Source organism: Tauraco erythrolophus, chromosome 1 (genome assembly GCF_009769465.1).
Source record: "Tauraco erythrolophus isolate bTauEry1 chromosome 1, bTauEry1.pri, whole genome shotgun sequence".
NCBI lineage: Eukaryota > Metazoa > Chordata > Aves > Musophagiformes > Musophagidae > Tauraco > Tauraco erythrolophus.
In genome coordinates, this window is record NC_141465.1 from 34,674,095 (window position 1) to 34,701,996 (window position 27,902).

General features: G+C 40.2%; 1 protein-coding gene across 2 annotated transcripts; it reads left to right on the plus strand.

Moving 5' to 3' along the window:
* The first annotated feature begins 704 nt into the window (after window positions 1-704).
* On the plus strand, window positions 705-27,680 carry SH3BGR (SH3 domain binding glutamate rich protein). 2 transcript variants are annotated; one of them, XM_086608181.1, is made up of 6 exons: window positions 705-749; window positions 6,877-7,062; window positions 13,640-13,720; window positions 20,867-20,977; window positions 25,594-25,623; window positions 27,597-27,680. In XM_086608181.1, the coding sequence occupies exons 1-6, from the start codon at window positions 705-707 to the stop codon at window positions 27,678-27,680; spliced, it is 537 nt and encodes a 178-aa protein (XP_086464307.1). The 2 variants fall into 2 exon arrangements, with proteins under 2 accessions (XP_086464307.1, XP_086464314.1); XM_086608188.1 differs by having other exon boundaries at window positions 27,615-27,680.
* The last annotated feature ends 222 nt before the right edge of the window (window positions 27,681-27,902 follow it).

Below are 27,902 nucleotides of genomic sequence, written 5' to 3' on the forward strand. Positions count from 1 at the left end.
GAAGTCCCTGAGCCCTGCAGGGTGGATGATGATCTGAATTCTTCACAGCTGAGAGCGTTTGTAACAGAGGCTTACTTCAATATGATCTCTGCTATAATTACTTTTGCATCAACGCTCCCCTTGCCCTTCCCTTCCTCCTCCCCCTTTTAAAATGTGCAATTTGCAGCTACAACTCTGAAGATTCCTTGTTGTGGTGAGGGAGAAGGCACAAGCCCTTTTACACACGAGGTAGCTGTGCCAGTGCCCATGCACCATTAAACATTAGCTGACAGCTTCGTGATCGCCCCTCAGCACAGAGTTGCCTGCTCCCTGTCCCTTCTCACTTGTCCCTTCCCCCTCTCCCAAATATTTCTCCAGCCCTGTCTCATTGGTGCACTACTCTCCTTTGCCTTTTTTGGACTGCCACTCTGTCAATCTAATGCAATAAGGCCAGGGGCAGGTGCAAACCCCTTGCTATGGCTCCTCTTACTAACCAATCGTCTGCTAGCCCCACGTCCCAAAATACCTGAGAGCCAATGGAGTGGGAAAACCTGGCACCCTGGAGAGAGTGAGAGGACAAAGCTGCTGGATTTCTGTAGGGGCATCCATTTAGGAGCCAGGTTAGCCCAAGAGGTGCTGAACATTTGGATTCTTCTCGGGACTGTGGTGACTTGTGGATAGCAGGCGTGCTCTGGCTCTGCTGATTCATCATCATCACTGTCAACATGGTGATCAAAGTCTTTGTAGCCACATCTTCGGGGTCTACAGCGGTAGGTGTCTCATTTAACATACTCCTCTTTCTGCTGGGATCAGGTTGGTAAATTAGCCTAAAAGATCCCAGCACAGCCTGAGTTTGCATGTGAGAAAAAAACCACTGGATTTCTTCTAGTCTGCATTGACCACCTTATTATTGAAAGCTACTCAAGATGTAGACAATTCCTGTCAATGCAGGCTCGTTTGCATGTGAGGTTTTACTCCAGTTATAAAATTTACATATAAATTTCTGTCATTTAATAGATTTACTTCTGTTTGAAAAAGTAAATGCAATATATATTCACTGAAGAAGAAAAAAGTAGATATTGTATTTGCACAAAAGCTAAGGTAGATTGTTTGCAGTAGAAATTAACATATTTGTTTTTAAAAGAGACTTTAAGACACCGCTCCTGCCAAAGGGGAACTGTGTGTAAGAAAGAGCCTGAAGCCAAAGTAAGCTGAATAAAATTATGCAGAAAAAAACTCTTCCCCAACCCCCTCCCTTTCCCTATGTTTTTGGTTTGTTTGTTTTTTTTTTTTTTGTTTCCTCGTGTTTCTTTTTGGGATTGTGTGTGTCTCGAAATGCTATACTGATGATTTTTGGTATTGAGATCTACTGCTCTAGCTGTCAGCATAGTGTATCAGCTGAAGGGAAGGGCATGTGAATAGTAGGGAGGTTGGAAGTCTGTGGGAGGTGGGAACCGGGAAAGGACTGTTTCCTTTTATATCCAGTTCCCAGATGAGCTCAGATTGCAGCTTTCTTTTGGCAGTCACTCATTCCCAGTGACATGGCTAAACAAACTGGCTGGTGCTTGCACATAGCTGTAACTACATCTCTGTCTCTCTGACACCAGCTCCATGTCTTTAAGAAACCTCCAGAGTTGAAAAGCTCAAAAAAGCACCCTCTGTTCAAAGAAGCATTTCTAGAAAACGAACCAAGGGACATTCACTAAACTTCAAACTGGAATACGGCTGAGGAAGCTTGCAGTTCTCCCATCAGCTTGTCTCATCAGCCTATCACTAAGCCCAACACTCAAAATTTACTACTGACATTTTAGCATTCATGTTTGTTTTTACGAGAAACCTCATATGCAAAGGAGAGAAAGAAGAGGAGGGGACTGGAAACTGCAGGTTTGGCAATTTGTAACCTAGCAATTACTGCTCAAGTAGCTTTATAAATCATCGTGCACCGCACATTGGCAGTCTTTTCACTCCTATATGGTCTCCTGTTTTGATCTCCTTTGGTTGACCAGAGAAGAGCTGTCCCTGCCTCTTTTGCCACTCATCTGTTTTCTGGGAAAAGTTGTGACTGCGACTGAAATCCCAGCGCAGACATTCGGCATGTGTGTGCTGGGGCCATCATCATCTTCTGTTGCCACTGTAGCTGTGGGATTGGAGCTGTAGTTCAGCAAGGTGGTTGTGCGAGCGCTTTGATTAAACACCGACGTTCAGAGATCACTTATGCAATTAAAACTAAGCGCATCTTATATTTAGCACTAGCTGAGCCAAGATCTTTCCCCTGCTGTACACATTCCTTGTATCTCCTCCCAGCTAGCAGCTGTAAATCCTTTCCTCTTGGACTGCAGTGAAGGGATGTGCATGCTGCACTGAACACCGAGCAACACGCAAGCTTTGTCCAGCCACTTTGAGCTGTTAAAGCATTGCTACTGCGGTTTGTTACTGCTAAGAAAGATAGCTAATGTCAGTGAACTCTAATGGGTTTTAAGCTTATTAACACCAGTCATCTCCACTGCATCTTAGTAGCCCACAAAAGCTGTTAGTGAGATCCCAGACATATACTGGAAGGAAGGGTATGGCATCTTCATACCTCAATATGCCTCTGTATTTCCTCATTCCTGGTATGTTGGGTGTATGTATAGCTGCAGCAATGTCAGAAGGCAGCAGGTGTTCAGATTCCTGATGCATAATTGCAATACCAAGTAAACACAATGTTCAGCTGGAGTAGTTTTCCACATTTGCTGATTAAAATGGATGGAAAATACCCTTTTAATGAAACTTTAATGAGTTTTGATATATATAAAATAAAACTCATGCAAGGAGCCAGCACGAACCCCAATATATCACTAAAATCCTATTAAAATCAAATTTTGTATCATCCTTGCACAGCTTTTCCTGAGAAGAATTTAATCCCTAAACAGCTTAAACTGGAAGTCTAAATTGTCCTAGTAGCACTGGTGCTCTCTTCAGTGTGGCTGATCTCCAGCAAATGCATGTTGTTCATTTTGAATTTCAAAATAGGGTGGGCCTGGCCTCCTATGGTGTAAATCAGCAGAGGATCATTGGTAAAGAATGAAAAACATTTTGTTTTATGCACTGCAAAGTCACACTACTAATTGCAACTGGTTATCGTGTTAATAAATACTTTTAAAAAGTGAATGCCAGTGAACCCAGTAATGTTTTGGTAATCTGGATCAGATGCTTGACTGATACAATTCACTGTGGCTCTAGAGCAAATCTGCAGTCTGTAGTTTTCCCCTCAATGATTGAGGAATTTATTTTAAATAACTTTAGCTTTATTATGTTTCTACTCCAAGCTTAGCTGATATGGAACTATTCATTAACAGGCTGAGAAAGCTGGGGCTGTTCAGCCTGGAGAAGAGAAGGCTCCAGGGTCATCTTATTGCAGCTTTCCGGTACTTAAAGGGGGCCTACAGGAAAGCTGGAGAGGGACTTTTTACAAGGGTGTGTAGTGATAGGACAAGGGGAAATGGCTTTAAACTGAAAGAGGGGAGATTTAGATTGGATATAAGGAAGAAATTCTTCACTGTAAGGGTAGTGAGGCACTGGAACAGGTTGCCCAGAGAAGTTGAAGATGCCCCATCCCTGGAAGTGTTCAAGGCCAGGTTGGATGAGGCTTTGAGCAACCTGGTATAGTGGAGGATTTCTCAGCCCATGGCAGGGAGGTTGGAACTAGATGATCTTTGAGGTCCCTTCCAACCCAAACCATTCTATGATTCTATGATTAAGACAAGCAGAAGTGGAGACATTCATTTATAGCACTAAAAAGTACTAAATGCTTGGCTTGAAGCAAGCAGTAAAAAAATAAAATAATTCTGTTACTAGCCACAGAGGTGTTTAGAAATGGATAATATCCTGCAAGGTTCTAAGGTACCATGAACCATGGGAGTAAGGGCATTTGTGCCTCACACGGAGGAAATCTTCCAAAGTCTTCCTTACTGCTGCTCGTGGTTAGGGCACCTCTAAAATACTTTTATTCTTAGTATTTTTGGTGACATTTTATGAACTTGCCCACCTTCTAATCTGTAGATCTCAGAAAGACTGAGCAAAATGTAGACTGTGTTTGTATTATGTCCTCTAAATTACAGGGTAGGGGTTTATCACCCATGACTGAATCTGGCCATACCTAAACCTGAGCTTGAATTTCAAATCAAATCAGAAGTTAGAGTGTGATAAATAAGAACAGTTATGAGGAATAAGTTGTCCATGCAGTGTTAGAACCGAAAGGTGTAGCGACTCTGCCTGCCAACATCAATGTTGCTACTGCTGTAGGTTGTTGACGAGGTACCATTTGCTTCTGCTATAGGCAGCTGGTCAATGGGAATGCTCTGATTGTGAGGATATAGATGATAATATTTCATTATGCATCAGATGAAACTACTGTTATCTGTAGCTCTTATGCTCTAGCTAGATAATATTTGCTTAAAAGTGTGTGTTTTTTTTTTTTTCTTATTTTAAGGGACTAACAACTAGGGATGGTGAAACTTAAGCTTTGTTGAAAGGGAAAATGGCATAGATGAAATAATATCCTGTTCACCATCACTTTCCAGGGAATCTATGCCCAACCAATCTCAATTCTTCCCATGCCATCAGACACAAGTGAAGGCACAAACAAGCTTCTGCCATCTCATCCATTCTGGGAAAACTTTTGCGTGTCCTCTGTGTTGTTACGTCCTGGAAGATTTCCCTCTCTGAGTGCTGTTTGACGTAGAGATTCTTTTGGTTGCCCAGCTACCCAGTGCCAGATCCAGCAGAGACTTGCTGCATGGTTTCATACCCAGTGTGTGTCCCAGGTCTTTTGCTCTGCCTAAACCATAGTAACTGTAAGCCTTAAGACCTAGTACCTCTTCTGCATAGTTTGTTGTTGTTATCGTCAAGAGACACATCTTGCCTTTTCCTTATGCATGCATAATTGCGTGTAAGTTTTTGTTTTTCCTCAGCATTCGTTTTTCACACAACTCTCTCCTAATCATTGCTTTCAGCCCTGGTGCTGTCTGAGCCTCCTGTCTATTATGAACCTCAAGCTGAAGAAAAATAGTTTATCCAGGTTTAATCCTAAAAGTTATAGCTACAGCCGCAAGTAAAGGAGCACAGAATCTGTAGCTCAGTTTCCATTATCTCCTCAGAGGCACTATCCCTCTGGGGCACTAGCTATTTCAGGAGCTGTATCTACTTCAGTGCCTGTGTCCAAAGAGGCAAGCTGGCGCTGAAATCGCAGCTGACAGCACTTGAGTACGCTGGCTTTCAGAGAGACTGGTGAAACTCTTAGTACTGGCTCATGCAGATTTTTTAGCCGTTTGTACAAACATTATCCTGCCACTTCCTGCAATGAAGTGCCCCTCAAGCAATCCTTTCTGCCGCTTGAATGTGTTCTGCAAATAACCATGCACCTAAATAGCCATTAAGAAAATGACTTCAGTTAATCAGTGAAAATAAGAATATAAATAAATGTCTTTGAGATCTGTCAACTGCACGGCTTTTGAACACCTTGGATTAATGTTTCCATTCAAAGTGACGTCTATTTCTAGTTCATCATAAACCTCTGTTTTTGTCATAAAAATGTACGGCATTTTATGTTTGTTATTTTTTTATAAGTAAGCATAGCTGTATGGATAGATACTTCCATACTTAAACAGGAAAAAGAAATTTTGTCCTTAATCATGAAAATTGATTTTTATAATATAATAGGCTATCACCCTATTTCAGATTTTCAGGTTTATTAGATTATAGAAATACATAATCCATGAATTATTTTTCATCTCATTGCCTGTCTCAGACAGATTTACACTAGCTTGGCATCACTTTAAATTCAGTTGTTCAGATGTCTGATTTGTAGAAGGCATGGTTCCAAATCATATGATGGCTTATATGTAAAAATTACCTTGATAAATCATTCTAGCTACTGTCTATGTAGGACACTAACTTGTGGCGTGGAGTAGCATAACCGAGAGGAGAAGAGTCATATCTGGAATGTGATTGTGCTAGATAATAGTAATTTAGTTGTCTGTGACCAAGGAGCAGCTTGAGAGAATTTGTACAGACCAGTCCAAACATTGCTTGCTGCAATACTTGTAGGGCTGAAGTTTGTTCTTGCAGATCTTAGGCAAGTTAGACATATACAAAATGGGGAAGTTCTTCAAATGTTGCTTAGGAATAACATTCCTTTAGTAGAGAAGCATGGTGAGTATTACATCTTCAAATAAAGGGATAGGTAATAAGCTTGATGCCTGCATCCTAGGTGTATACGCTACTAGCATCAAAGGGCCGTGACAGGATTTTAGCTGATGCAGAAGCCGTGTATAACATGCTTTATTTTATGTAATATATTCTTTGTGGTCTAACTGGAACATTCTGTTATGTGGGAAATATTCAAGCACAGGAGTTAAGCTGTACTGGATTTTCTTTGAGCTTTCACCCATATTTAATTATGCCTAATTAAAGAACAGGGACAGAGCAAAACGTGGCTCACAGAAAGCTAAGTGTCATATGTAATGAGTAGGAAAAAGGAGACTGTTACATGTTTGGGAGAATATGTACATTCTCAGACCTGTGCTGACTTTAGGCAGGATTAGTTTAGGTATCTGTATACCACTCACAGATCTGGGAACAGAGTAGGAGGCTTCCTGCTGAGCCTCGTTTCTTAGATGGAAGTGTCACTGCTTACAGGGAGGAAAGAAAGAAGCTGGGGGAGGAGGAGGAATGAAATGGCAGTGGTCTGGATGCTGAGAAGCAGTGTTGAATCTCAGCTTCAAAAAGTTTGGGAGCTGTTGGAATAGTGGATCCAACTTTAAATACTTGCATCAGCTCTGCTTGTAATGGCAATTGCTTTTAGAAAACCATTTTCATTTTCACAAAGGAATTTTGTTTTTCTTCTTTCCTAACCAGATCAAAAAGAAACAGCAAGAAGTAGTGGGCTTTTTAGAGGCCAACAAGATTGACTTTCAGCAAATGGACATAGCAGGTGATGAAGACAACAGGAAATGGATGAGAGAGAACGTCCCAGGTGAAAAAAAGCCTCAAAATGGAATTCCCCTCCCTCCACAGATCTTCAACGAGGAGCGGTACTGTGGGGTAAGAAGCTCTTTGGAAATTTGAATACCTTCAGAGTCTTCTTTCACAGAAAGTGACTCTTCTCCCTTAGTAGGAAGTGTCAAACTCACTCCTTAAGACAGTTTGAGATTCACTTTGAAAGAACAATTCTTAGAAAGCATTTTTTAGGCACAGAAAAGCAATGAAACAAAAGATTATTCCTTTTTAAGAGAAAAATACATGTGAAGGGAAAACCGACTAGAGATACCATGCTTAACGAGCTGTATGGATTATCCCCTGCAGACCCAGAGCCTACGCAGGAGCCAAAGCTCACTGCAAGGCATAGAGTTTGCCACCTGTGAGGAGCTCTGTGGTTTCCTTTCACATTCTGCTGCCTCCTGCTGTGTAGCTCACTCACAAGTGGTCCTGTTGTTGGCTCTCTGCCTGCACTCTCACTTCAGCTCTTGAAGACCACAGGCAGTACTGTCTAGATGATAATATGGCTTCTTCACACAATATCTCAGGGTAACCAAATGTAGACTATGATGACAGCTGAGCTGAGCTGCAGTAAGTGCTTAATTATGTGGTTTGACAATATCAAGCTACTCAAGACTAGTGGGGTTCATAGCAAGGCTGATCTGCTATCTCTAGCTGTATTGCACTTTGCTTCTTGAACTTTCAGTTAATTTTGCAAGGTGGTTGTTGATATTTTGGTTGTTTGACATTGACTTATCTGGGCTGCTAGGAAGTCAAGTAGATGTCTGAGACGCCAGGGGCCGTGAACAAGAATCTTTCTTTTCCATTGTACTATAAAAATAATTAAGCAGGAATTATAGTTGACTGGAATAGTTCTAGTACGTGATTTGAATTATTGAAATTATATTGCTTATTCAATAAATATCCAACAGAAATTTCAACGCTCATCAGATGCTTTTGTATTTTCATATATGCTTGTAACAGGTTATTTCTCTTAAGAGAGTTTGTTCAAATCAGTGATAGATAATACTCTACCAACACGAATATTAGGATAGTGAATAAAAAGAGATACCTGAGACGGTTTTTAGCTCGTAGTCTGGATGGAAGTACAAACTGGAAAGTACTCTGATATGATCTCTGAAACGAACTTGCAAAGTACTCTGAAACGCAGATCACACAGTGAGCTCAGTTTTAAGTTACTCCACAAATCCAGCGTGAACTACTGCAAAGGTTGTTTTGGGAGAGAAGGGATTTACATGCCACTAAGGTTTTAGAATTAACTTCAGTGCTCTCAGAGCAAACGTTGCTAGTGTGAGCAGCGGAGTGCAATTGTTTCCTCATTTTCTCATAGCAATCTTAAAAGACGACTTGGTAGGTTAGAGTTCATGTGCATTTCAACATCAAATCTGCACCAATAAAAAGGATAATTTGATATATCTTATTCTGGATTTTGTGGCAGTCATGTTGCAATAAATATTTCTGAGATTCCCCTGAGAGGTTATGTAGTGAATTAAAGAGTAATTGCCTTATAAAGCATTGTAGCTGGCCAGCCTTGCCAGTATATGATAAATATAGTTTTTACTCTGCGTCTGAAGCTATGTCAGGAAGCCAAATAATATATATCTTGAAATAAATTTAAGTTAAGAAAGAGTCCTTTGCAAAGACGCTTCCTTGCAAAAAGGAGTTCAGAAGGCAGTTGGAGCTACTGGCTTAAAAATTAAATTGAATTTACGATTAGTCTCCAGGATTCTAATGTACCCATCTCTCAAAGCTCATTGCTAATGATCCTAGTAGATCCATAACAAAGATTCATTTATGACATCATTATTTCCAAATAAATGAGATAAGGAGATCCATATCAATACATGAGCCTTACCCTTACCTCCTTCCCTTACCAGGGGAAGATACCTTAAGGGAGCTGCACAGTGACTGTGAAGAGGGATTATGTGGGCTGGTTGAGAACATAGCCAGGGGCTGGTAGACTGGTGCAAAATTCCTCTGAGGGACATGGTGTCTTCTGCAACGTCTACAATATAAAGCTGAGGATTTAGATTCTACTTTCCTGAATAACCTGTGCAGGTCCAATAGACCCATCGTTCTGAAATCTAGAACTGTTTTATGCTGTTTAAGGTTTGTGTGATATATCCCACACCCTACATCCTTCGACCTCAGCCACTTTATGAAAAGTAGGGCTGAGAATTGCAAAAGTCTTTGTGAGACATGGGCTCCATTCCAGTATCCTGAATTCATGAAAGTCCCTTTAAAATATGCTACTCCTGTTAGTACAGCCTTCAAGGGCCTCAGTCTTGTGGCATCTAGAAACCTCTGAATTTGTAGCCTGGGTATATGCAGCCAGTTTATACCCATTTCCTGGTATGCCAAAATCACCCTTTAGCTTAAACAGCTCTTGTCCAATGTATTTGTAAATGAGAATCATATCCTTTTTCAATCTTCATTTTGCTGTGCTAAACAAGTCAAGCTCTTCACACCTCTTTTTTGTATGACATTTTATCTTTCTCCTTCCTACTAGTTTTTTTCTTACCTCATTCCCAGGTAGTCCTAGGTAGCCCTTTTTTTTTAGGTCAGACTTGTTTTAATTCATTTCTGCTCATCAGACTTTTCCCTCACTTCCCTTCGTATTGATTGTCCTGTATGTTTGGCTTCCATTCACACATGTGCATGTGTATATGTATTAACAGCATGCTGTCCTGGGAGCATTGGCCTTGGGGAGATGAAAATTCAAGATAAAAGATTTCCTTCCTCACCCTGAGAAAGAGGGATTTGTAGAGAGACATGGCAACCTTCAGATATTTTAAAGGTTGCAGAAAAGAGGAATTCGTTATTGATCTGAATTCAGCACTGACCCTGCTTTGAGCAGAAGGTTCGACTAGATGGTCTCCTGAGGTCTCTTCCCACGTAAATTATCCTATGGTTCTAGGATTTTGTAAAATATATTCTACTCCATGCCCACTGGAGGTAGGACAAGATGTAATGAGCAAAAAACATAGAAAAGGAAGTTGAAATCTAGGCATCAGAAAAAGATACGTAATATTCAGGAGAATGTTTCATTATCTCATGAAAAGTCCTTAAAGGAAGTTGAAATCTAGGCATCAGAAAAAAATACGTAATATTCAGAAGAATGTTTCATTATCTCATGAAAAGTCCTTACCAATAGATTGAAGAAACACCTATCAGGAATAGCGTAGTTGTTCCTGCCTTAGAGGAATGGTCCTTTGAGATCTCCTCCAATCCCTTCTTCTGCAGTTCAGTGAGATTTTTGGGGTGGGGATAGGGAAAGAGGGAATACTGAGGACAGGAGAGGACTATTCCTTTTTGTACTGGAATAGAGTGACATAATGAGCAACTAACCGCAGTCCTACTGCTTATCTCCTTTTTCTGCTGTTACGTAAAAAGTATCTGCATCTTCTGGCTGACCCTGAAGAGCCTCTTCGCTTCCTAACTTGTACTGTAAAATGGAGGTTTCTTTACGGATGCATTTATGAAAATAGACCAACTGTGAGCAGCTTTTCCATGAGGTCAGATAGCTTAAGGCTGTCTTATAAATAGCTTGAATCTTATTTTTCTTTCAGATCTTTGGTATCGCCACTTGAAGAAACAGATTAGAAATGGATTCATCTTGTATGCCTGGCTATAGCACGAATTTCAAGTATCCATTCTAATCCATCAGTGTTGGCAATTATATTCTTATTTGATCTTTTTCTAAAGCTTTTTTGCTCATGTCTAGACAGACGTCTGCATCTGTGTCACTTTCTAAATATATTGAGCACTTTATTGCTCGTCTTTGCTTTTGCTTAACAAAAAACCCCTAGAAAACTAGGAAAGAAATAGAATGTAAAGTTCTGATTTTCTCTGTAGGTTGAAATCTATGCTTTTCTATGTATACTGGAATCCATAGAATAAAATATCTATGTCCATATTTTTTTAAAGAATCTTTGAATTATTAGATAAGACTTTTATTTGGTGCTTCATATAACTGCTAAAGTCAAATATACAGAAATCATAGACACCTTTGGAAGCCTGCAGTCCAGCCTCCTGTTCAAAGCAAGGATAGCTTTAAAGTTAGCTTATGTCGCTTGGGGCTTTGGCCATCTGAGTTTCAAAAGTCTCCGCAGATAGTGTTTCCATGTCTTCTCTGTGCGCTCTGACCTGGTGCCATACCGCTCGTGTGAGGAAGAACTTTCTGCTGATGTCCAATTGGAGTTTGCTGTTTTGCTGTCTGACATTTCCACAGTGGTCATGCAAAGAATGACAGTGTAGAGTGTATATGTGCATATGTACTCATATCATAAAGAAAAGCTCATGGAGTTGTTGGGTTTTTTTTTTTAATTTATTGTCGTGATTTAGCCCAGACGGTAGCTAACCCAGGACATATGCTTTGCTGTGTCTTTTAAAGACTAGTTCCAAAGAAAAATGACACCACTACCCTCTACCTAGGCCATTTATGTCTTCTTATACAGGTCTAATATTATCACTTACCTGAAATAAACTGTTACTGCTCATTTTTCTTACTATCTGCGTCGGGAACAGTTGTCTTTGTTCATTCAGTGAACAGAGATGTGGACAAGTCACCATTAGGAAAGAGTGCAAATATACAACAGAAAAACTACTTCATGGTCACTGTAGTCATGCTTTTACCCCGTGCTAAATACATAATAGCTTACTGCTCAGTGTAAGCAAGGCAAGTGACCTTCCATTTACTGAGAGATATCACATTTACTGTGGGATGTTGTTATACAGTACCAGTTGCCAAGGAGTACCTGATATGATAGAAGGTTGAATCATCTTCTGATAAGGAGTTCATCTGGTGGTTCACAGGTCTAGCCTGTGCCCTCAGGTCTGGTTACCTACAAGGCTATGTGTCTCTGGAGAATTTTAGTACGCTTGCTATCTGCTGCCTTTCCTTTGGGGAGGAGCTAACAAGATGCATAAAATATCAAGTCCACTTCATGGCCCTCCCTTGTTATAGTCTTCTCTTTGTTTCCCAGCTTTTGACATGTTGTTCCATAGTTTGCTTAGGCTGTTTTAGGAGTTATAGTATGTAGGAAGACACAAGTTTCCTGTGTTTGTATGGCCTGTCAAAGGCCCATGTCAAATTCCAGCCCCTCATATTGCAGAAAATCCTTGTGCTGTTGTTTGCTATATTGCTCCTAAGTTTATAGGTTAGACTTCAGACACTGACTTTGTTAAATACTTAAGGCAGACTTGGGTTAGATAAGAAGGAGAACCCCACAGCAACATGAAAACAGCAAAGAGTTGGTTTGAGAAATGAGTGGTCTGGAGCAGCAGCAGGTATTCGACCTGGTAAGGGCAAAATGTGCCCTGTAGCTTCTCCCAGATCAGGCAGTTCCCACTGCTGGTAGCTATGTCTGTCTGAAAGCTCATCTGTCCCTTAGATAAACCAGTGAAATGGGCTGTCATTTATCCTATCTGTTAAGCTGTGTTGCCACTTCCAAACTAGACTGAAATGTCATTGATTCTAGTCTTGTTGATATTCAGGTGACTTCTAAACCACCTGCTCCAGCCCTTCCCTAGGATTACCCTTGGCCAATAATTTTTTCTCTGGAAATACTAAAACAGCCCAGTAAAAACAACTCAGGTCCTAACCCAGCTTTACAAACAAATCTCAAAGATGAATCAGCACCTTATTATTTACAGTTTTCTATTTTTGGAGTTATTTGGGAGGGAGGGTGGATGTTAGAGGGAGGATGATAACGTGATCAAGGCAGTAGTCTAGGGACTCAGCAGTCCCCTGTCCTACACAGAGCTGCTCTGTGATTGTGGACCAGTCACTTATGACCGGAGTTTCTGCTGAGATCTTGAATACACGTTAATGTTTACCTCTGTAAGATATGAGTCATGAACTTCCCAGTAATAAACTAGTGATAGCAAAGCTTCAGGAAATTTGTACAGGTGAATACAGAAAAGACCATGCAAGTTCTAGATGTTAGGATAGGAGCCATCCCTTGAGTCTTTTTGGTTATATTAGCACTGAAGAGAAAACAACCATTTAACATAATGATTTATAACTTCAGTTCACACGTGGGCAAAACATTTTGGCTGGTACATAGATGTCAGCAGGAACCATACAGTTTTTTGCTAAGTTTGTCTGAAAAGTAACCATGTTTTCTAACCAGGGTGCCTTTCTTTGAAATAAACAGTTTCCTCATTATCATTTCACTTGTACTATTATGTTGACTGTTGCTTTTTATTTGCCGTGAAGCCATCCAGGGTTTTGAGGGCCTATTTTGTGTTCTCACTCACAGCAAGTTTTATCTTAACATTTAGATGGGAAGAGCTTTGTTTTGGTGTGTACAGCTGAGGCACATTAAAATGAGACGTTTAATTTTATCTGATTCTGACATAGATGTGATATAATTAAAGTGTAAGTCTCTGGAGAGATTTGCCCATTTGTTCATTTTCCCAGCCAGTGTGAAACTCCCTTTATCTGGGTTTTCTTCCTGGGGCTTAGGTAATGCAGGCACTTGTACAAATGCGTAGTCATTCTCATCAATATAAGAAAGATTTGCCTGGGCTGGTCTCTTCCTCCTGTGCTTTTTGTTTGATTTTTGTTACCGATTATCTATTGTTTGTTTGTTCCTTTTTTTTTTTTTTTTTTTTTTAGGATTTTGAATCCTTTTTCTCTGCTAAAGAAGAAAATATTATTTATTCATTCCTGGGTCTTGCTCCTCCTCCAGGCACAAAGGTATGCACTACTGTCCTTCCATGGGGGCCATTTATTTGATTTTAATAAAAGATGAAGATGACTCAGTGACTCAACATGTCAAATAAGGGGCAGTGACAAGCATTACATTAGGTGCTGGTGCAGCAAAGTGTTCTTAAGGGAAAAAAAAGGTGGCTGGTTCAGTGAATACTAGAAAATATTTTTCTCTCCCCATCTTTCACTGCAGGCTTGTTACCATGCCTCCAGCTGATGATTTTGTTGTTGTTGCTGTTGACATAAAGCAGTGTTTTATCATGTTCAGCTTTAAAATGATCCAAAATTTCCCAATGTAAGTTATAGGTTGTGTTAGTTACGATAAACCTTCACTTCCCTCTGATTGCATCAAACCTTGAGCAAACAGGGTTTGTACTGGCCCCCAACAGAGGGGCTGGGGTGTGGGCCCTTTCCATTCTCTGTGTGTACACCCAGACTGGCACAATGGGGTTTGCTCCCTCTGCCTTGGGATGGCTTATAGTCTTACCCAGGATGTCACGAAGTCCCTTTGGCAAGTCTACCCATTGTTCTCCATCCACTGTATTTTGACAATGCTCTAATATATTTCTGATAAAAGGAAAAGTTGTTTCTTTGCTTTTTTGTCTTCGTTTTGTTCTTCTTTTACAGAAAGCCGTATGTTTTATCTTTAACAGAGTCTTCTTCTAATTAGAAGTTTAATAACTGAGAGCATTACAGCTCTCTTGTCCTAAGATCGTGTTAGGTGATAATCAAATGTTGTCATCTTTAACGTGAGTGATTCGACAAAAGAAATCAACCAAGAGGGTGACGAGCCAGAGCAATAGCAGAGAACTCTGCTGCATTATGCTGATCTGGCTGAAGAACTGCCTTCTGGTCCGACCCTGCAGCCAACTGTGTAGCAAGTTTGAGTGAAACACTGTTGTAAATTTCTCTGTTTTTCTTCTCCTGTAAAAGCTGAGAAAAAAAAAAGAGGAGCCTTTGCTAAGTGCTTTGAGAGCTGCAGATGAAGAGATACCCAGGGGAGAGGCACAGCTGCTACAAATGTCTTTTGACACTGAGTCCCTGTGTGATAAGGAGCAAGTGATTTAAGCTTTCTGCTTTAGCTGTGCCATCTCCCACCAAGGGAAATAAAAATTACTTTCCTACCTCACAAGGATCTTGTGAGAATTCATTTAATTAACATCCACAAAGCCATGCAAGGCTTAAAGGACTGCAGGTATTACATATTATAATCATTATAAGAGATACGTAGAGAATCAATGAGATAAAGAAAATTTCACTTTTCCATCCTTCCACTTCATATATTATCTGCTCCTTCACGCAAAGTTCTGTTAGATAGCATGTCTACGAAGCAAAGTGGCGATTTTTTAGAATTCACTCATTCCCAGCTGTCAGCAGAGGCTATTGCAGTTTCTGCTTTGTGATGGCTTTGTAAATGTTGAAAATAATATGTTTGGTACATCCTGCTGGACAGATAACTGCTAATGCTGTTGGTAGCAAGCAAGTATGGGTTACACTGATTAACTGCTGCATTGATGGCAGGGATTGTTTCAGCCCAGAAAGTGGAAATAAGTGAGAGTGTTTTAAAAAAAATGCATTTAAAGAGTGAATGTATATTTACATCATCTCCCTTTTAGAATCTGTTCCTGAATTTGAGAGAGAAGTATACAAGTGTTTTAGCAATTCTTGCAGAGGTGTTTCTCAGCATCTTCACTGCCTGACAGTGTGGCTGTGCTTTGTCATACAAATAACCTTGCTGCACTGCTGCTGCTTTCCTTTCATTAGGCTGTCAATTCAACCTTAGCATGAAGTACAATGGATGGCTCGTGACATTAATTTCCAGCAGCATCAATCTGGAATAATAAGCCAGGTGTGGAAGAGATGGTGATGATGACACATATAACAGGGTTTCCTACTAATGTCTTCTGAAATAATTGTGTATTTTTTCCTGGAATGTGGTGATACAAGAAGCAAACTATAAAGCATGGAAATGCCACAAAACAGTCAGTAAGCATTTGTTTTCTGGGGTTTCTTACCTCACTGAGATATTATAAAGATTAATATGAAGCTGGTACATGTTTTATACTCTTGCTTCAGAAGACTCTGTTTCCTTTTCCATCCATGTTTTGTCTCATATTGCACCAGCAGTAGGGAAGCTCTTTAATGATGGTGATGATGTTTCACTGCACAATCCACTAGGATCCTGACCCAGGACTGTTTTGAGCCTGTTTTCTAGAGCAAGGAGAGGAACTTTTTGCTGCTCCCTCATCAAATTATAGCTTCCTAACAAAATACTGGTAGTTAAATTCATTGTCACATCAGCTTGCTGAGTGCAAAATACATGTTTCAGTTCTGCACATTCTCGTTTTTGTAGCCCTGACTTCTCTCAGGGTTAGGTGGCTACAACTTGTCAGCAGATCTACTTGTCCTGAATTTACATTGAACACTGTTACTGCTAGGTATTGGAGCTCTGATGGTGCCAGAGCCTAATGTGCAAGCTGATCTACACTTACAGGGTGAGCCTAGGACACATCAAAGTTGTCACCAAGGTGCAGATTGACTCTAAGACACACGTAAAGAAGCTCTGAATACATACAGATATAAAGGAGATCCTTCTCAGATCTGCAGCACGCATGCAAAGTAGGCTTTACATCTTTATTTATTTAGGTATCCTCTTACTTACAGAAAAGCTGTAATTGTTTCAGTCGGAAATAGCAAATCGACATCAAAGTTAACCAGACTGGCTGGAAAACAGGCCAGGTGGCAGCTCCCTAAATAGGTGCCTACCCCTCCCTGCAGCCAGCCATGTTCAGGCCTCTGCTAAGGGTTCTGAACAGGTACCACTGCACAAATGGCCAGTTGCTGTGTCCATCACCATTTTTCTGGATACAACACAATGAAGTATTTAGATACCTGGGTGGCATATGGAGACTTGTACAGATCTTGGTGGAAAGACTGGAGCTTTAAATGCTAACTACTTGCTTAGATCATTGTGGGAGTCAGGCAAAGATCTTCACGCTTTTTTTTTTCCTATATACCAAGTACATTTTTATCCTTAAAGGGTGCTATGTGGCCATAAAACTCAGTGACATCACAGGAAACCAATACATATTTTTGCTACTTCAGAAAGGGTCAGTTAGCTCACAACACCCTCTCTCTTCTGTTGCCTCCCCACCACGCTGGTTATCATGTTTTCTAAAGCATCATTTAACAGGGATGAATAGCAGAGATTTATGTGCCTAAGAGAAGAAGCAGGCATAGTGTTTTGTGTTAATAAGTTCTTTAGTCTATTAATATGGAATACTTTCTCACTTGAAGGAATACCTGGTCTAGGATGCTTCTAACTTACAAAAACACATTTCATGGCAGACTGGGATTTAAAAGATAGTTATACTTTATGCCTGACTCAAAGATCACTCAAGTTAGTGATAGATTCTGAATTATCCCATTCAATCTCGGATTAGTGGCGTGAACAGTGATGTGCCAATAGTGTATGGGAATACATTTGAGCTATAATCAATGTAGTTTGTATGTCTAGGGTCAGGTGTATCAGTCTCAGCTGCCTCCAAAGTTGGGTGTGTTCCTTTTAAAGCTCTCATTACTTTATGTTTAATCTGAGACTGTTCTCAACATTCTTGCAAATGCTCTGAAACATTGGTAACGTGAACAGCCCATTAAAAACGCTGGCTGCACCGCTTGTTTTCTAAAACAGCACAGGTGAATTGTTTTGTCGATTTTTTGTTTCATCTTATTACTTGAACTAAGATGACAGACAGCATGGTGTATTACTACCCCTTCTGAGTATCTTAGCAAGGTTTGAATGCAGGTAATTAATTGCTTTTTATTTTCAGGGACAATCAGTTTTTTTGAGAACTTTATTAACTGCCATGGAATACTGCTTCCATTTCCCAGAAGTCCAGAGAGCCAGCAGCTTGTAGAAAGATCATTTAGTTTTGCAATTGCTCTGTAAACTCAGTGAAGCTGATTTACTTGAGCTGAGAGTCTATTTTCAAATCTTGTATATACTTAAATCCTTAATCTTAGTATTCTTGGTCTTAATATCCATAATCTTGATATCCCAAAATCTGTAGATACTTGAGCTTTAGTCTTTTAGTTGAAGAAGACTTCTACTAAGACTGCTTTGAATTACAAATTTACAGTATATGCATTTTATTAAAAGAGAAAATGACCTGTCAGCCAATCTTTATAAATGGTACTTCATTTTAAATTAGTTAAAAATTAAATTTGGTGTTTCTATGGAGAGCTAGTATACTGATGGTGATATTCCAAACATCACAGTTCTCCATATCATTAACAAGAACTCTGTGTGTGTGTGTGCATATACATGTGTTCTGGCTGATAACATACTGCTTCTAGAGGTTAGTTCTTTGAGCTAAAACTTTTTTTTTTCCTTATGCTCTGAGTCAGTATATGATTCATCTGAGACAGTTTTACACAATAGATTCATTTTAATTAGAATGCCATCTTCAGCCTTTATGTATTTTATGTATCTGCCAAAAAATATTGATTACATAGATTTTAAAATGAAATCTTAATATACATGCTGAAAATAAATATCTAACTAATTTAGTTTTCGTTAACACTATCCTTTTCATTTTAGGAACTGCTACAAAGAAAGTCTCTGTAAGGAAGTTACCATTTGCTTAAGAAAACAATGTATTAACACAATGTTGCACAAGAGAATTTCTATATATGTCTGTGTTACTACATATTTTAATCTTCAAATATTTTGTTAGCTTGTGGGGGAAAAGCAAAAGATAAATTAAGCCAAGCAAATGTCTCTGTAGATCTGTTTTTAATAACAATGCCATCAGCATCAGAGTGCAGCAAGCCCACAGTTTTATGTGTACTTGGAATGAGACAATATTGCCAGAAAAAAAGTAGTCTTTTCTCCTTCCTCTGGCTCCTTTTGCTTACTCCCAGCTGCTCATTCCTCTCCCTAAGCATCTCCCACGTGTTGGCAAAAAAAAATTCATGCAGCTGTGTAACAGAGTGTGCAAATTGTGTGAGATGATAGAAATGTTTTTCTTTTTAAAGCTTTAATCTTGATCAGCCTCCTTCTCCAGTTCGCCATGCAGCCCTGAAAAGGCTTTTGCTGCCAGGAGAGCAAGGGCAGTGCAGCGCTGGGAAGGACTGCTGGGGGAGGGCTGAGGGATTTTTTAGCTGCTGTTATTCTCTGGGGAAAAGAAAGGGAACTTATGAACCTATGTGCCTACTCTTTTTTCACTGCAGGCTCCTTAAACGTATTTTCCATGATTCAGGAGAAAATTGCCAAAAGGGCACCAAATCTTATAGACGGTGAAGTTTCTGGAAAAAGATAGAACCGTAGAAGTATTTTGTCCATCTTCACTCTGTCGTGATATGTGCTTCCAAACATTCCTGACCTCCTTTCTGTTGTTTTTATCCCCATCCAGCAGAGCATCTCAGCAGGAGGGCGTGTCTTATATTGCACACCACACTGTGGGACAAAGATCCCTAAGTCAGCACTCACCTAAGTCTGCTCTGGGGCTAAAAACCAGATAGCTATATGCTAGTGTCATGCTTCCGTAGGCTAAGTACACGGGGTGAAGAAATTATGTATGATGAGGACACTGGAGGAGGGCTTGTGAAGCTTAAAGGACAGAGGGTCATGACTGGGGGCTTCTATTTAACTGTACAGACAAAAGAAGTTATGGAAAAGCAGAAAAGCACAAATTGACCAGGAGGGCTTGGACACAGGGATGAGAAAGGAGATCATCTTCTATCAGGGATATGCTACCCTGCCCAAAGTGCGTAGGACTTAAGGTAACACAGGGCAGGACCTCTCCTGAGCCCAAATTCTCTGTTGCTGGAGGCAATCACACCAGATAACACCTCTCAGAAGTGGTCAAATTCCCTTTTAATGAATTATGTCCTTTGCTTCTCCTTCTCTACTAGAAAGCTCTTCCAAAATTTCACTCTGCTGATGATTAAAATTTTTAATTTACAGCAGGTTTGTATTCATTTTGCATCTACCTTAGTGCTCTTCCTTATCCTATCCCTCCCTGATGTTTACTCTGATCTATTTTTAGAGAGCCATCATATCCCCTCACAGCATTACTTTCAATAGATTAAAGTAATGAAGCTTTTTTTTGTCACCCTTTCATAAGACAGACTCTCCACTCCCTCAAACATTCCTGTAGCCCCCCTCTGCACCTGTTCCAGTCTGAATTTCTCTTTCTCGAGCCTGAGTGATGGGAACGGTACAGAGCGATCCAAAGGAGGTTTCACCTTGGCCTTATCCAATATTAATATTCGCTTTCAGCTCCACCAGCTATAGCTCACCTCATAGATCCAAGGATCACATTTATTACCTCTTTCACTATCGCATCACATTTGTGGCTCAGTTATTCTATGATTATTTAAATACATCCATCTTTTTCTTCTTTGAGGATCATCAACTAGCAAGCTCCCAAAGTGCAGTAGAAACATCCAATTCTCTGTCCCAGAACTCCCTGTCCCAAATAATGTGACTTTGCACTTTATGCTATTTGCATTTCATTCTATTTCTGTTGTTCCACTCGAGGCCATGCAGGTCTCCTTTTATCTGACACAGTGTGTGCTCCAGTGTGACCTTTCACAGCTACGGAGCTGAAAGTACATCAGGACTTAAAATACAGAGCCTTCTAGGAGGTGCTTGTTCATGGTGCTGGAATAAATAGATTTGATAGACTGGTGCACAAATTGAGGAACAGTTTCCTGATTATTTTAAACAAGAAAGTGAAGAGACTATATGTTAAATCCTCTATAACTTCTGTTTTTCTGTAGCTTCTTGATGAAGTTTACTTGGAATGCATGATGGTGAAAAAGGCTTTTTTTTTTCTGAAGCTAGAGTGTGTCATCAGAGCGAGCTTCAGTTTCTATTAAACTTTTCACAGAAGTTAGAGAATCTACTGTGCTCTGAAGAGGAAGAAGTGCTCTAATTCCTGTTTTCCTTACACAAACCCCATGCCTTTACCAACAGATGAATGTTCCAACAAGTTGTCCTTTCACAGGATAATATGCTGAAGCAAAATTAGAAAAACACCCCTCAAAACTGTAAAGTCCAGAGTTTTATACAAATGAATTGTTGATTAAGTGCCCTGAGGCTAACAATGACTTCTCCTTTGCTGCCAGGAAACTGAGAAGTCTGATCCCACAGACGAAACTGTGGCACACACGGAAGACAAGGCAGATGAAGGGGCTCATGAAGAGACTCAGTCTGCTCAGTCACCATCAGATCAACAGGTAATTTTTTCCTTTTTCTCTTTGTGATATGAGGTTTTTACCTGTGCTAAGTGCATGAAATATAAACTCACAGGCCCTCCTAAGGGTGGGAAGACTGATTGCAGAGTGGTCCTGCTTGTCTTTTGGATGCATTTTCTTTGACATCATGGTGATATGAAACCTAGATAAAACTCCAGAGAACTTTGCTCTGAATCTTGAATAACAGCGGTCGTCTTTATTTAACAGTTCCCTTTTGCTACTTCTTACCATTTGTTATTTGCTACTTCTTACCAGCTTTTATTTTTTTTAATGCTCATTTGGAACCAGACTCTAGTTATGGACAATAATTTAGGACTGGACATCTGAGTCCTATCTGTGTGCAAAAACATGCTGCTATCAGTGGCCAGCATCTGCAGTGCTCATAAATCTAGTTGTTAATGTTTGTTGTCATGTACCAGCATTGACTGCTGTTGCAGCAAGTCTGGTCTTCTCCAGGCCATGCAGAAATGGGCCAGGCCCTGGGAACCACAGAAATGGAGACCATGTTATCCTTTCTCCGTGCATCATGGTCTGATATTACAGTCACAGGGAAAGACCTCAAACCGCAGTGCTAAAGTTCTTGGAAGGAGCTATCTGAGTTCCTTCAATTCCCTAGTACACTATCCTGCAGTTAGCTAACATCAGTAGAGTACCTGTGGTTGAAAGGTAGATGGATCCCGGAAAAAGAGAGCGTTCTGTTGTGTGCCAGTGCCTTCCTCAGTGGAGCGTTTAGGTTACTGGCCAAGTTCTAGACTCGGTAGGGACTAAGCAGAAATGGATCCTGTGTCTGGAGATACGGATCCAGCTGCTTTATTTCTCCTGCTGCTCTGACAGTTTGACATTTAAGGATGGGTTTATTTTGATGTTGCAGTGTCAGGTGACTCTCTTCCACAAGAAGGAGGCCTACTGCCACATCACGCCCTTACACTTGTCGGAGTTTTTTGTGGTTTAGAGATCAGATGGTCCCAGTGGAATATCTGTCACAAATACATCGTCTCTTTCACTAAAGACCAAAACAAATGTGTTTTGGTTTTATTCCATCTAGCTGCAATGTTTTTCCAGAGGAAGCACTCCTCTGTAAGCCTTTCCCCACATCCCTTTGTAACAATGACTGAACCAGTCATTGTTAGGCTGGAAAAGCACCTTTTTACGCAGCCTCATGCAAGTCTCAGGCATTGAGAAGTCCCATTTAAAATTTCAAAATGACAACGAGGAGAGACAGTCCTCAGTGGGAACTGAAATTTCTCCTTAAATTAATCCAAGCACTTTTCATGTCTCTATAAATTTCAGCCAGCACATGAGTGCCATCAAATGCCTTTTTCCTCGGCTCTTAAGAGAAGCCCAGCATAAAACTGCAGTGCATCCCCTGGCTGGATTAGGTTACTTGCGACTCTGGCTGGCAGTCTACTCTAATGTTTTTCAAATGAGAACAGAATGCTGGAACACGTCTGCAAATGTGTCAAGCAGCTGTGTATGAGAGGTTTTGTAATGACGTAATGCAATACCACTCCTATACAACAAACACCTTGCTCCTTTTCTCACAGAGTGGAGCGGAGCTTTAAGTGGAAAACATATTCTCGTTTAGTTTTACAGGGAGGGGAGTGGCAGAGGAAGGAGCACTAGGCAAGACGCTGTGCTCAAACAGATCTTTCTGTGGTTACGAGGGCATAAAATACAATTAGTCTTACAGATCCTCCCCTTTCACCTGTGGTCTTGACAGTGTCAAAATGTTCTCACATGGTCTTACATAAGGAGGAGGAAAATTCTTCCCGAAATCATCCAGCTGATACCCACCTTCATCACGCCAGGTGTATATTAGCTCCTAGGTGAAGAAAAAACCCACTGTTTCTGTTCCTGTCTCACTCGTTTTTAGAGAGGGTACTCACCAGTGCAGGCAGCAAGGCACCAGTGGTTCCTGCCAGGGATGAACAAAAACCATTTTTCACCCTGTTCCACCACCCACTTCCCATGTCACCTGGGACAAATGACTTCAGTGACATGGCATCTGTCTGCCTTACCATAGTTCATCTCAATTATCACTTCTGTTGGGATGGCATGAATCATTCTGTAGAAATTCTGGTATCCTCATTCACTACAGACAGCACACAAAGGACGAGTTTAGATGAGAAGAACAACTTTGAGGCAGCTACAGTGAGATGAATTCCACCTTTTGTCCCTGTATCTCATTCTACCCTTTTAAAAGAAATCTAGAATAACATTTCCTTACCTGGCCAGGGTTTTATGAAGTTAAATGCATTTAAAGACTGTCAGATTGCCATTGGAGTATCTCCACTGGATTTTAGGTCCTAAAGGACACAGTTAGTATCAACACAATATTTTCAGTATTTCCCTCTCTTCCTCTTATTCTGCAGCCCAGCACATATTGTTTGACTGCTTGACCACACTGAATAGATGCTTTCTGTGTGCTCTCCCCACCCATGTCTTTTTTTTCTGCTAGCTTATGAAGAGCTGGTCTATGTACACTGAGTTCTGAAAGGGTGACCTTTTTATCACAAGCTTTATCACAAACCTTTTTGGTTTGTTTTGCAGCCAAACAGTTGCATCTTTTGAGCAGTAGTCAGGTCCCTTTTGGAGTGTCAACTTACTCTTTTGACAAACCCTCAAATCAAAATGCCATAGTTTAAACATCTCAGTTTTATGGTCTGCTTCTGAATTAATATACCAGTGGGAATCCAGTATTGGCATTTTGACTTTATTTAGCACTTAGTTTCAAACCAGCTTAAAAATGACTCTGATGCGGGGTGTAACCCAGCTGGCTCTTCTCCAGTGACTTTGCAAGAGAAATGCCAATGCTATGGAAAAAATCTAGAAGAGTCTTGGCAAGGTAAAGACATCTCAGTGTTTGCCAATGAGCATAAAACAGATAACAAAATAAACGGTGGCTGTCTCAACTGAGGAGCTGCATGGAAGGTCCCAGATTTCAGAAGGCTCCTCCAATGCCTCAGTAGCAGGAATGGCAGCTGACGGTCAGTGTGCGTGCATGTGGAGGCTGCAGCCCTCCCCTACTGCTTCTGCTGCCCTTGCTGGGAGATGTAAGAATTCAGAAGCTCCAGCTTTTTGCCTCTGGCTGGTATGACCTTGAGGAAACCAGTGAGAGACCCCAGCCCTCTGAAAAACAAATCTCTTAAGTCAGCAGCTGCCTCCTGAAAGTGGCAGGGATAAGTGCACAGTGCGACAGGTTATTCTTCACACACCTCCCATTCGACTGCCTAGGCTTCAGCAGCTCCAGCCCTTCATTCACACAAACATCTAGGAAAGCCCTGGGAAGATGTCGAAATAGAAAGTCCCTTACACAGGTCCAGTAGTGAGTAACAGGAACAGCTTTCACTTTGGGTCACCAAGGGCCAGCTGCACTAGGATTTCTTCAGATTACGCATTTTTTTTTTTTCACCTTAAACCTATTGCATACTTTCCTTCCCTAATCACTTCATCAAGCTTATCCTTGAATTCCTCCTAATCTTTTTTTCATTCCTAATCCCCATTCTCTAACGGAGAAGGTTGAGGAACCATTTTGCTTGGTAGATGTAGTGTCCCTTTTTCTTGCTTTGTCTGTCCCCTTGCTTTTGAGTTTTTTGAGGAAAAGACTGTGACCTCCTATACTCCTGGCACAAGAAAGGCTCTGTTGGTCACTGGATGGGATGGTAATAATTTTTATTTCTTTTCAATATCTGATTTTAACTTTAGATTTTAGCTTGAGGGTTAGAACATTTTTTAAGTGGTGTTCCAGTTAAATCAGTGTGCAGTACAGATTGGGCTCACTTCAGGGCAGAATTATTCTAGAAACATGTTCAAAAATCATGTTATAATGCAAGTTTGTACCCTGTCTCAGCAATTCCCCAGGCCGTATATAAACCCTGGCACTGCAACTCACTTCCTTATATCAAGTCATTCTGTGCAAACTGTTATCAATCACTCATGCCTTCTGCATGGTTCTATTCCATTTGCCCTTTCTCTTTGAGATTTTGTATAAGATTAGCTCTTCTCACCAATAATCAGCTTGGTATCTGACACTAAATTCTAGTCACTGTACATTTATTTTTTTTTTCTCTTTTATCTCTTTTCTCTTCATCACTTTTACTCAATCTACAGTCTAAAACCAGCTTGTGTTATTTCTTATTCCCCAGTACTGTTGAGCCAAGGCATCTGTTCCAGCCTACAACAGTTAACAGAATTGCAAGCCAGATTCTGAATGATGATATATAACATAGATAAGACTCTGTATATTTCTGATTTTGTTTTCATTTGCAGACCAGCTAATTATCAATACCCCCCCCCCCGAAAAAGCAAACAAATCCCCAGCTCTAATGCTGTGCTTGTCAATGAAGCAGATTTGATTGGAAGTAACTGAGAAAAAGGAAGCTGTATTTAGTGATTTTATAACCCTTTTCAAAGCAAAAGCTTAGCTTAAATGTGCATTGTGAGCTAATCTGGAGGATATTATGTCAAAATAAATCCACTGAATTCCACGTAATTTTCCTAAATTCAGTGTTTAATTTCTGTGGTGGTTTGCCTGTATGACCTCTGATATTCTTTTTTGACCAATCTTTTAAACAATTTCTTTTGTATCTCTTATGTAGGAAAGCAAGGAAGAGCATGAAGCAACAGAGGTACAGTATATTTGGACATTTTGCTTTCATCTTTTGTTTGTGTGCATTTAATTCCTTTTCAGTCTCACTGCTTCACTCAGTAAATTCTTATTCACAAAACAAAATATACTAACATTATATTCTGCTAGAGATAATTATTGGTCATATCATAGTCTTATTGTTTGGGAACAGAGTTAGGCCTGTAATCATTAAAAACTGTAAATGGAAGAGAAATTGTCTTTCACAGATTCTTTAATAAAATTTGCCAAGGACTCCCAAGACAACTATAACTTTGACAATTGCTGACACCATGTAGATTACATTTTCAGTGTTCTGAGTGTGAAAGAGTTGTTCTGACAATTTAGACAGTTCTGCCTATAAAGGAAATATTTTCCTTGCCAGAATTTGTAAGACCCACGTGCAAATCCTGATATGCTTTTCTGCTTTGCCCAGCATTGCAAGTTTATGCTTTCTTCAGTGTTCCCACTAAAACTAGTGATTGCTTTAGGCTATTTTCCACTGCAAACCTGCAATTAATAAGAGGACAAATTCACATCTTCCAACTCCCAAGCTGCAATACATGCATGTATACATGTGTGTACATACATGTGCCCACTGTCAGAGTCATACATTGTGGACCTGGCAGCTGAAATGGAGCTCCTGTGCCCATGGGCTGAGTGTGGGCATTCCTGATGAGGCTGGTGAGGGCTGTTAAGGTTGGTTAGTGCACTCTGGCACCAATAACTAATGCTTCAAGCAAGAAAATACCCATTTTTTTCTTTAAAATGTAATTGACTTGAATTTTGAACTGAAGTTGCTAATATCTGAAAGACATTGCTTATCTGTGGTCTTGTCTGGCCCCATTTCAGAGTGCTAATGAAAGGCACTTTTCCTGGGGGAAGAAGCCAAAAGAGGCAATATTCCTTTGGCACGAGAACTTCTAATCCAGCTGACCTGTGTGGACGTTTGTGTTACGTTTCTGGTTTTGCAGGGATGATCCCTTAGTACAATGGTTATCCCTGAAAAAACAACGTTTCAAACCAGGAATCTGATAACAACAGGTCCATTCCCCAGCACATGTTTAAACAGGATTTTACTTCAGCAGCTCAGATGTGAATCTCACACAGACAGTACGTGTCTCAGAGGAAAACCTAAGGTCTGTGCTGCTCATATACTACCTGCAGTCCTGACTGAAAACTTATTATGTATTCTTTGATTGGTTGATTATGCCAGGGAGAAATTCTAGAAAGCCTAGGTATGACATTTTGAGATAAAGCTTGTTTATACACACATATGGAGTGCCTTTGAACAAGAGTTTGCTGGAAGAGAAGGAGCAGAAAAGCCTACAATGCCATTTTCAGTTGTTTTTCAGAGCAAGACTATGCTTTAAAGCTTCATTTACTAGCTCTTAAGAGACAATAAACAGAGATTGTTGTCTGTGTTACATAAACGCCAGCTTTCAGATAGCTGTTCATTTGGTTGACTGAAGGAAAGGGCTGTTGCCTTTAAATTGTGCCATTTCTCCTTTATAAAAGAGAGAAATAAGAACTTTTGAAACAGAAACGAGGCTGTATTACCTTACTCTGAATGATTTTTAGGAGTTATTCGGAAGTCTAGTTCCGGTGCCGTGAATCTTGACTTGTTTACTTCTCCAACAAAGCATATAATTAAAAATCCTAAAATTTTGTTGTATTTGCATATACATCATATTCTCATTTTGATCTTGAACATATGTTTGCAGCTTAACCATGTACCATGTTCTAACATCTCAAGGGTTCTTATATGCCAGCACTTGCCCATTAACTCCACAAAGCTAGAGCCCTGGCATGTTAAGATTAAAAGCACTATACGTTGCTCCTCTGTTCTATTTTTTAAGCTCTAATATTGCATTTGCTAGAAACATAACAGTTGTAAAAGCGGAGCTCTGCATTTCGAGGCTGTTTATTTTTCTTCATTTCCTACATGCTAACTACAACTGTTTTCTGTAAAAAAAGGAAGGAGAAGAAAAGCAGGAAGGAGAAGAAAAGCAGGAAGAGGGAGAAGAAAAGGAAGAGGTGGAGGAGCAAGAAGAGTCTTAGTACACTTCCCTATGACACATTCTTTCTTGAACAGGTTTTCAGGTAACTATCAAGATAACCAGCACAGTTTCTAAATGTTCTTAAAGTAACATAAACTTGAAAGTTTTATACATATTTTTGTTATATGCAGTCACAAGAATGGAAAGAACATACCAAAACCAAAAAAGATATTATGCATTTGACACGTAACGGTTAGTCAGAGCTGTTTGCCTTAATGAGTCT

Bases quoted from the DNA above. Each gene is read 5' to 3' on its own strand.
- SH3BGR (XM_086608181.1), top strand. From the start codon at position 705: ATGGTGATCAAAGTCTTTGTAGCCACATCTTCGGGGTCTACAGCG. The intron at 13,721-20,866 runs GTATGCACTACT...CTTTGCTGCCAG, and splicing joins CTCCTCCTCCAGGCACAAAG to GAAACTGAGAAGTCTGATCC. The intron at 20,978-25,593 runs GTAATTTTTTCC...TCTCTTATGTAG, and splicing joins AGTCACCATCAGATCAACAG to GAAAGCAAGGAAGAGCATGA.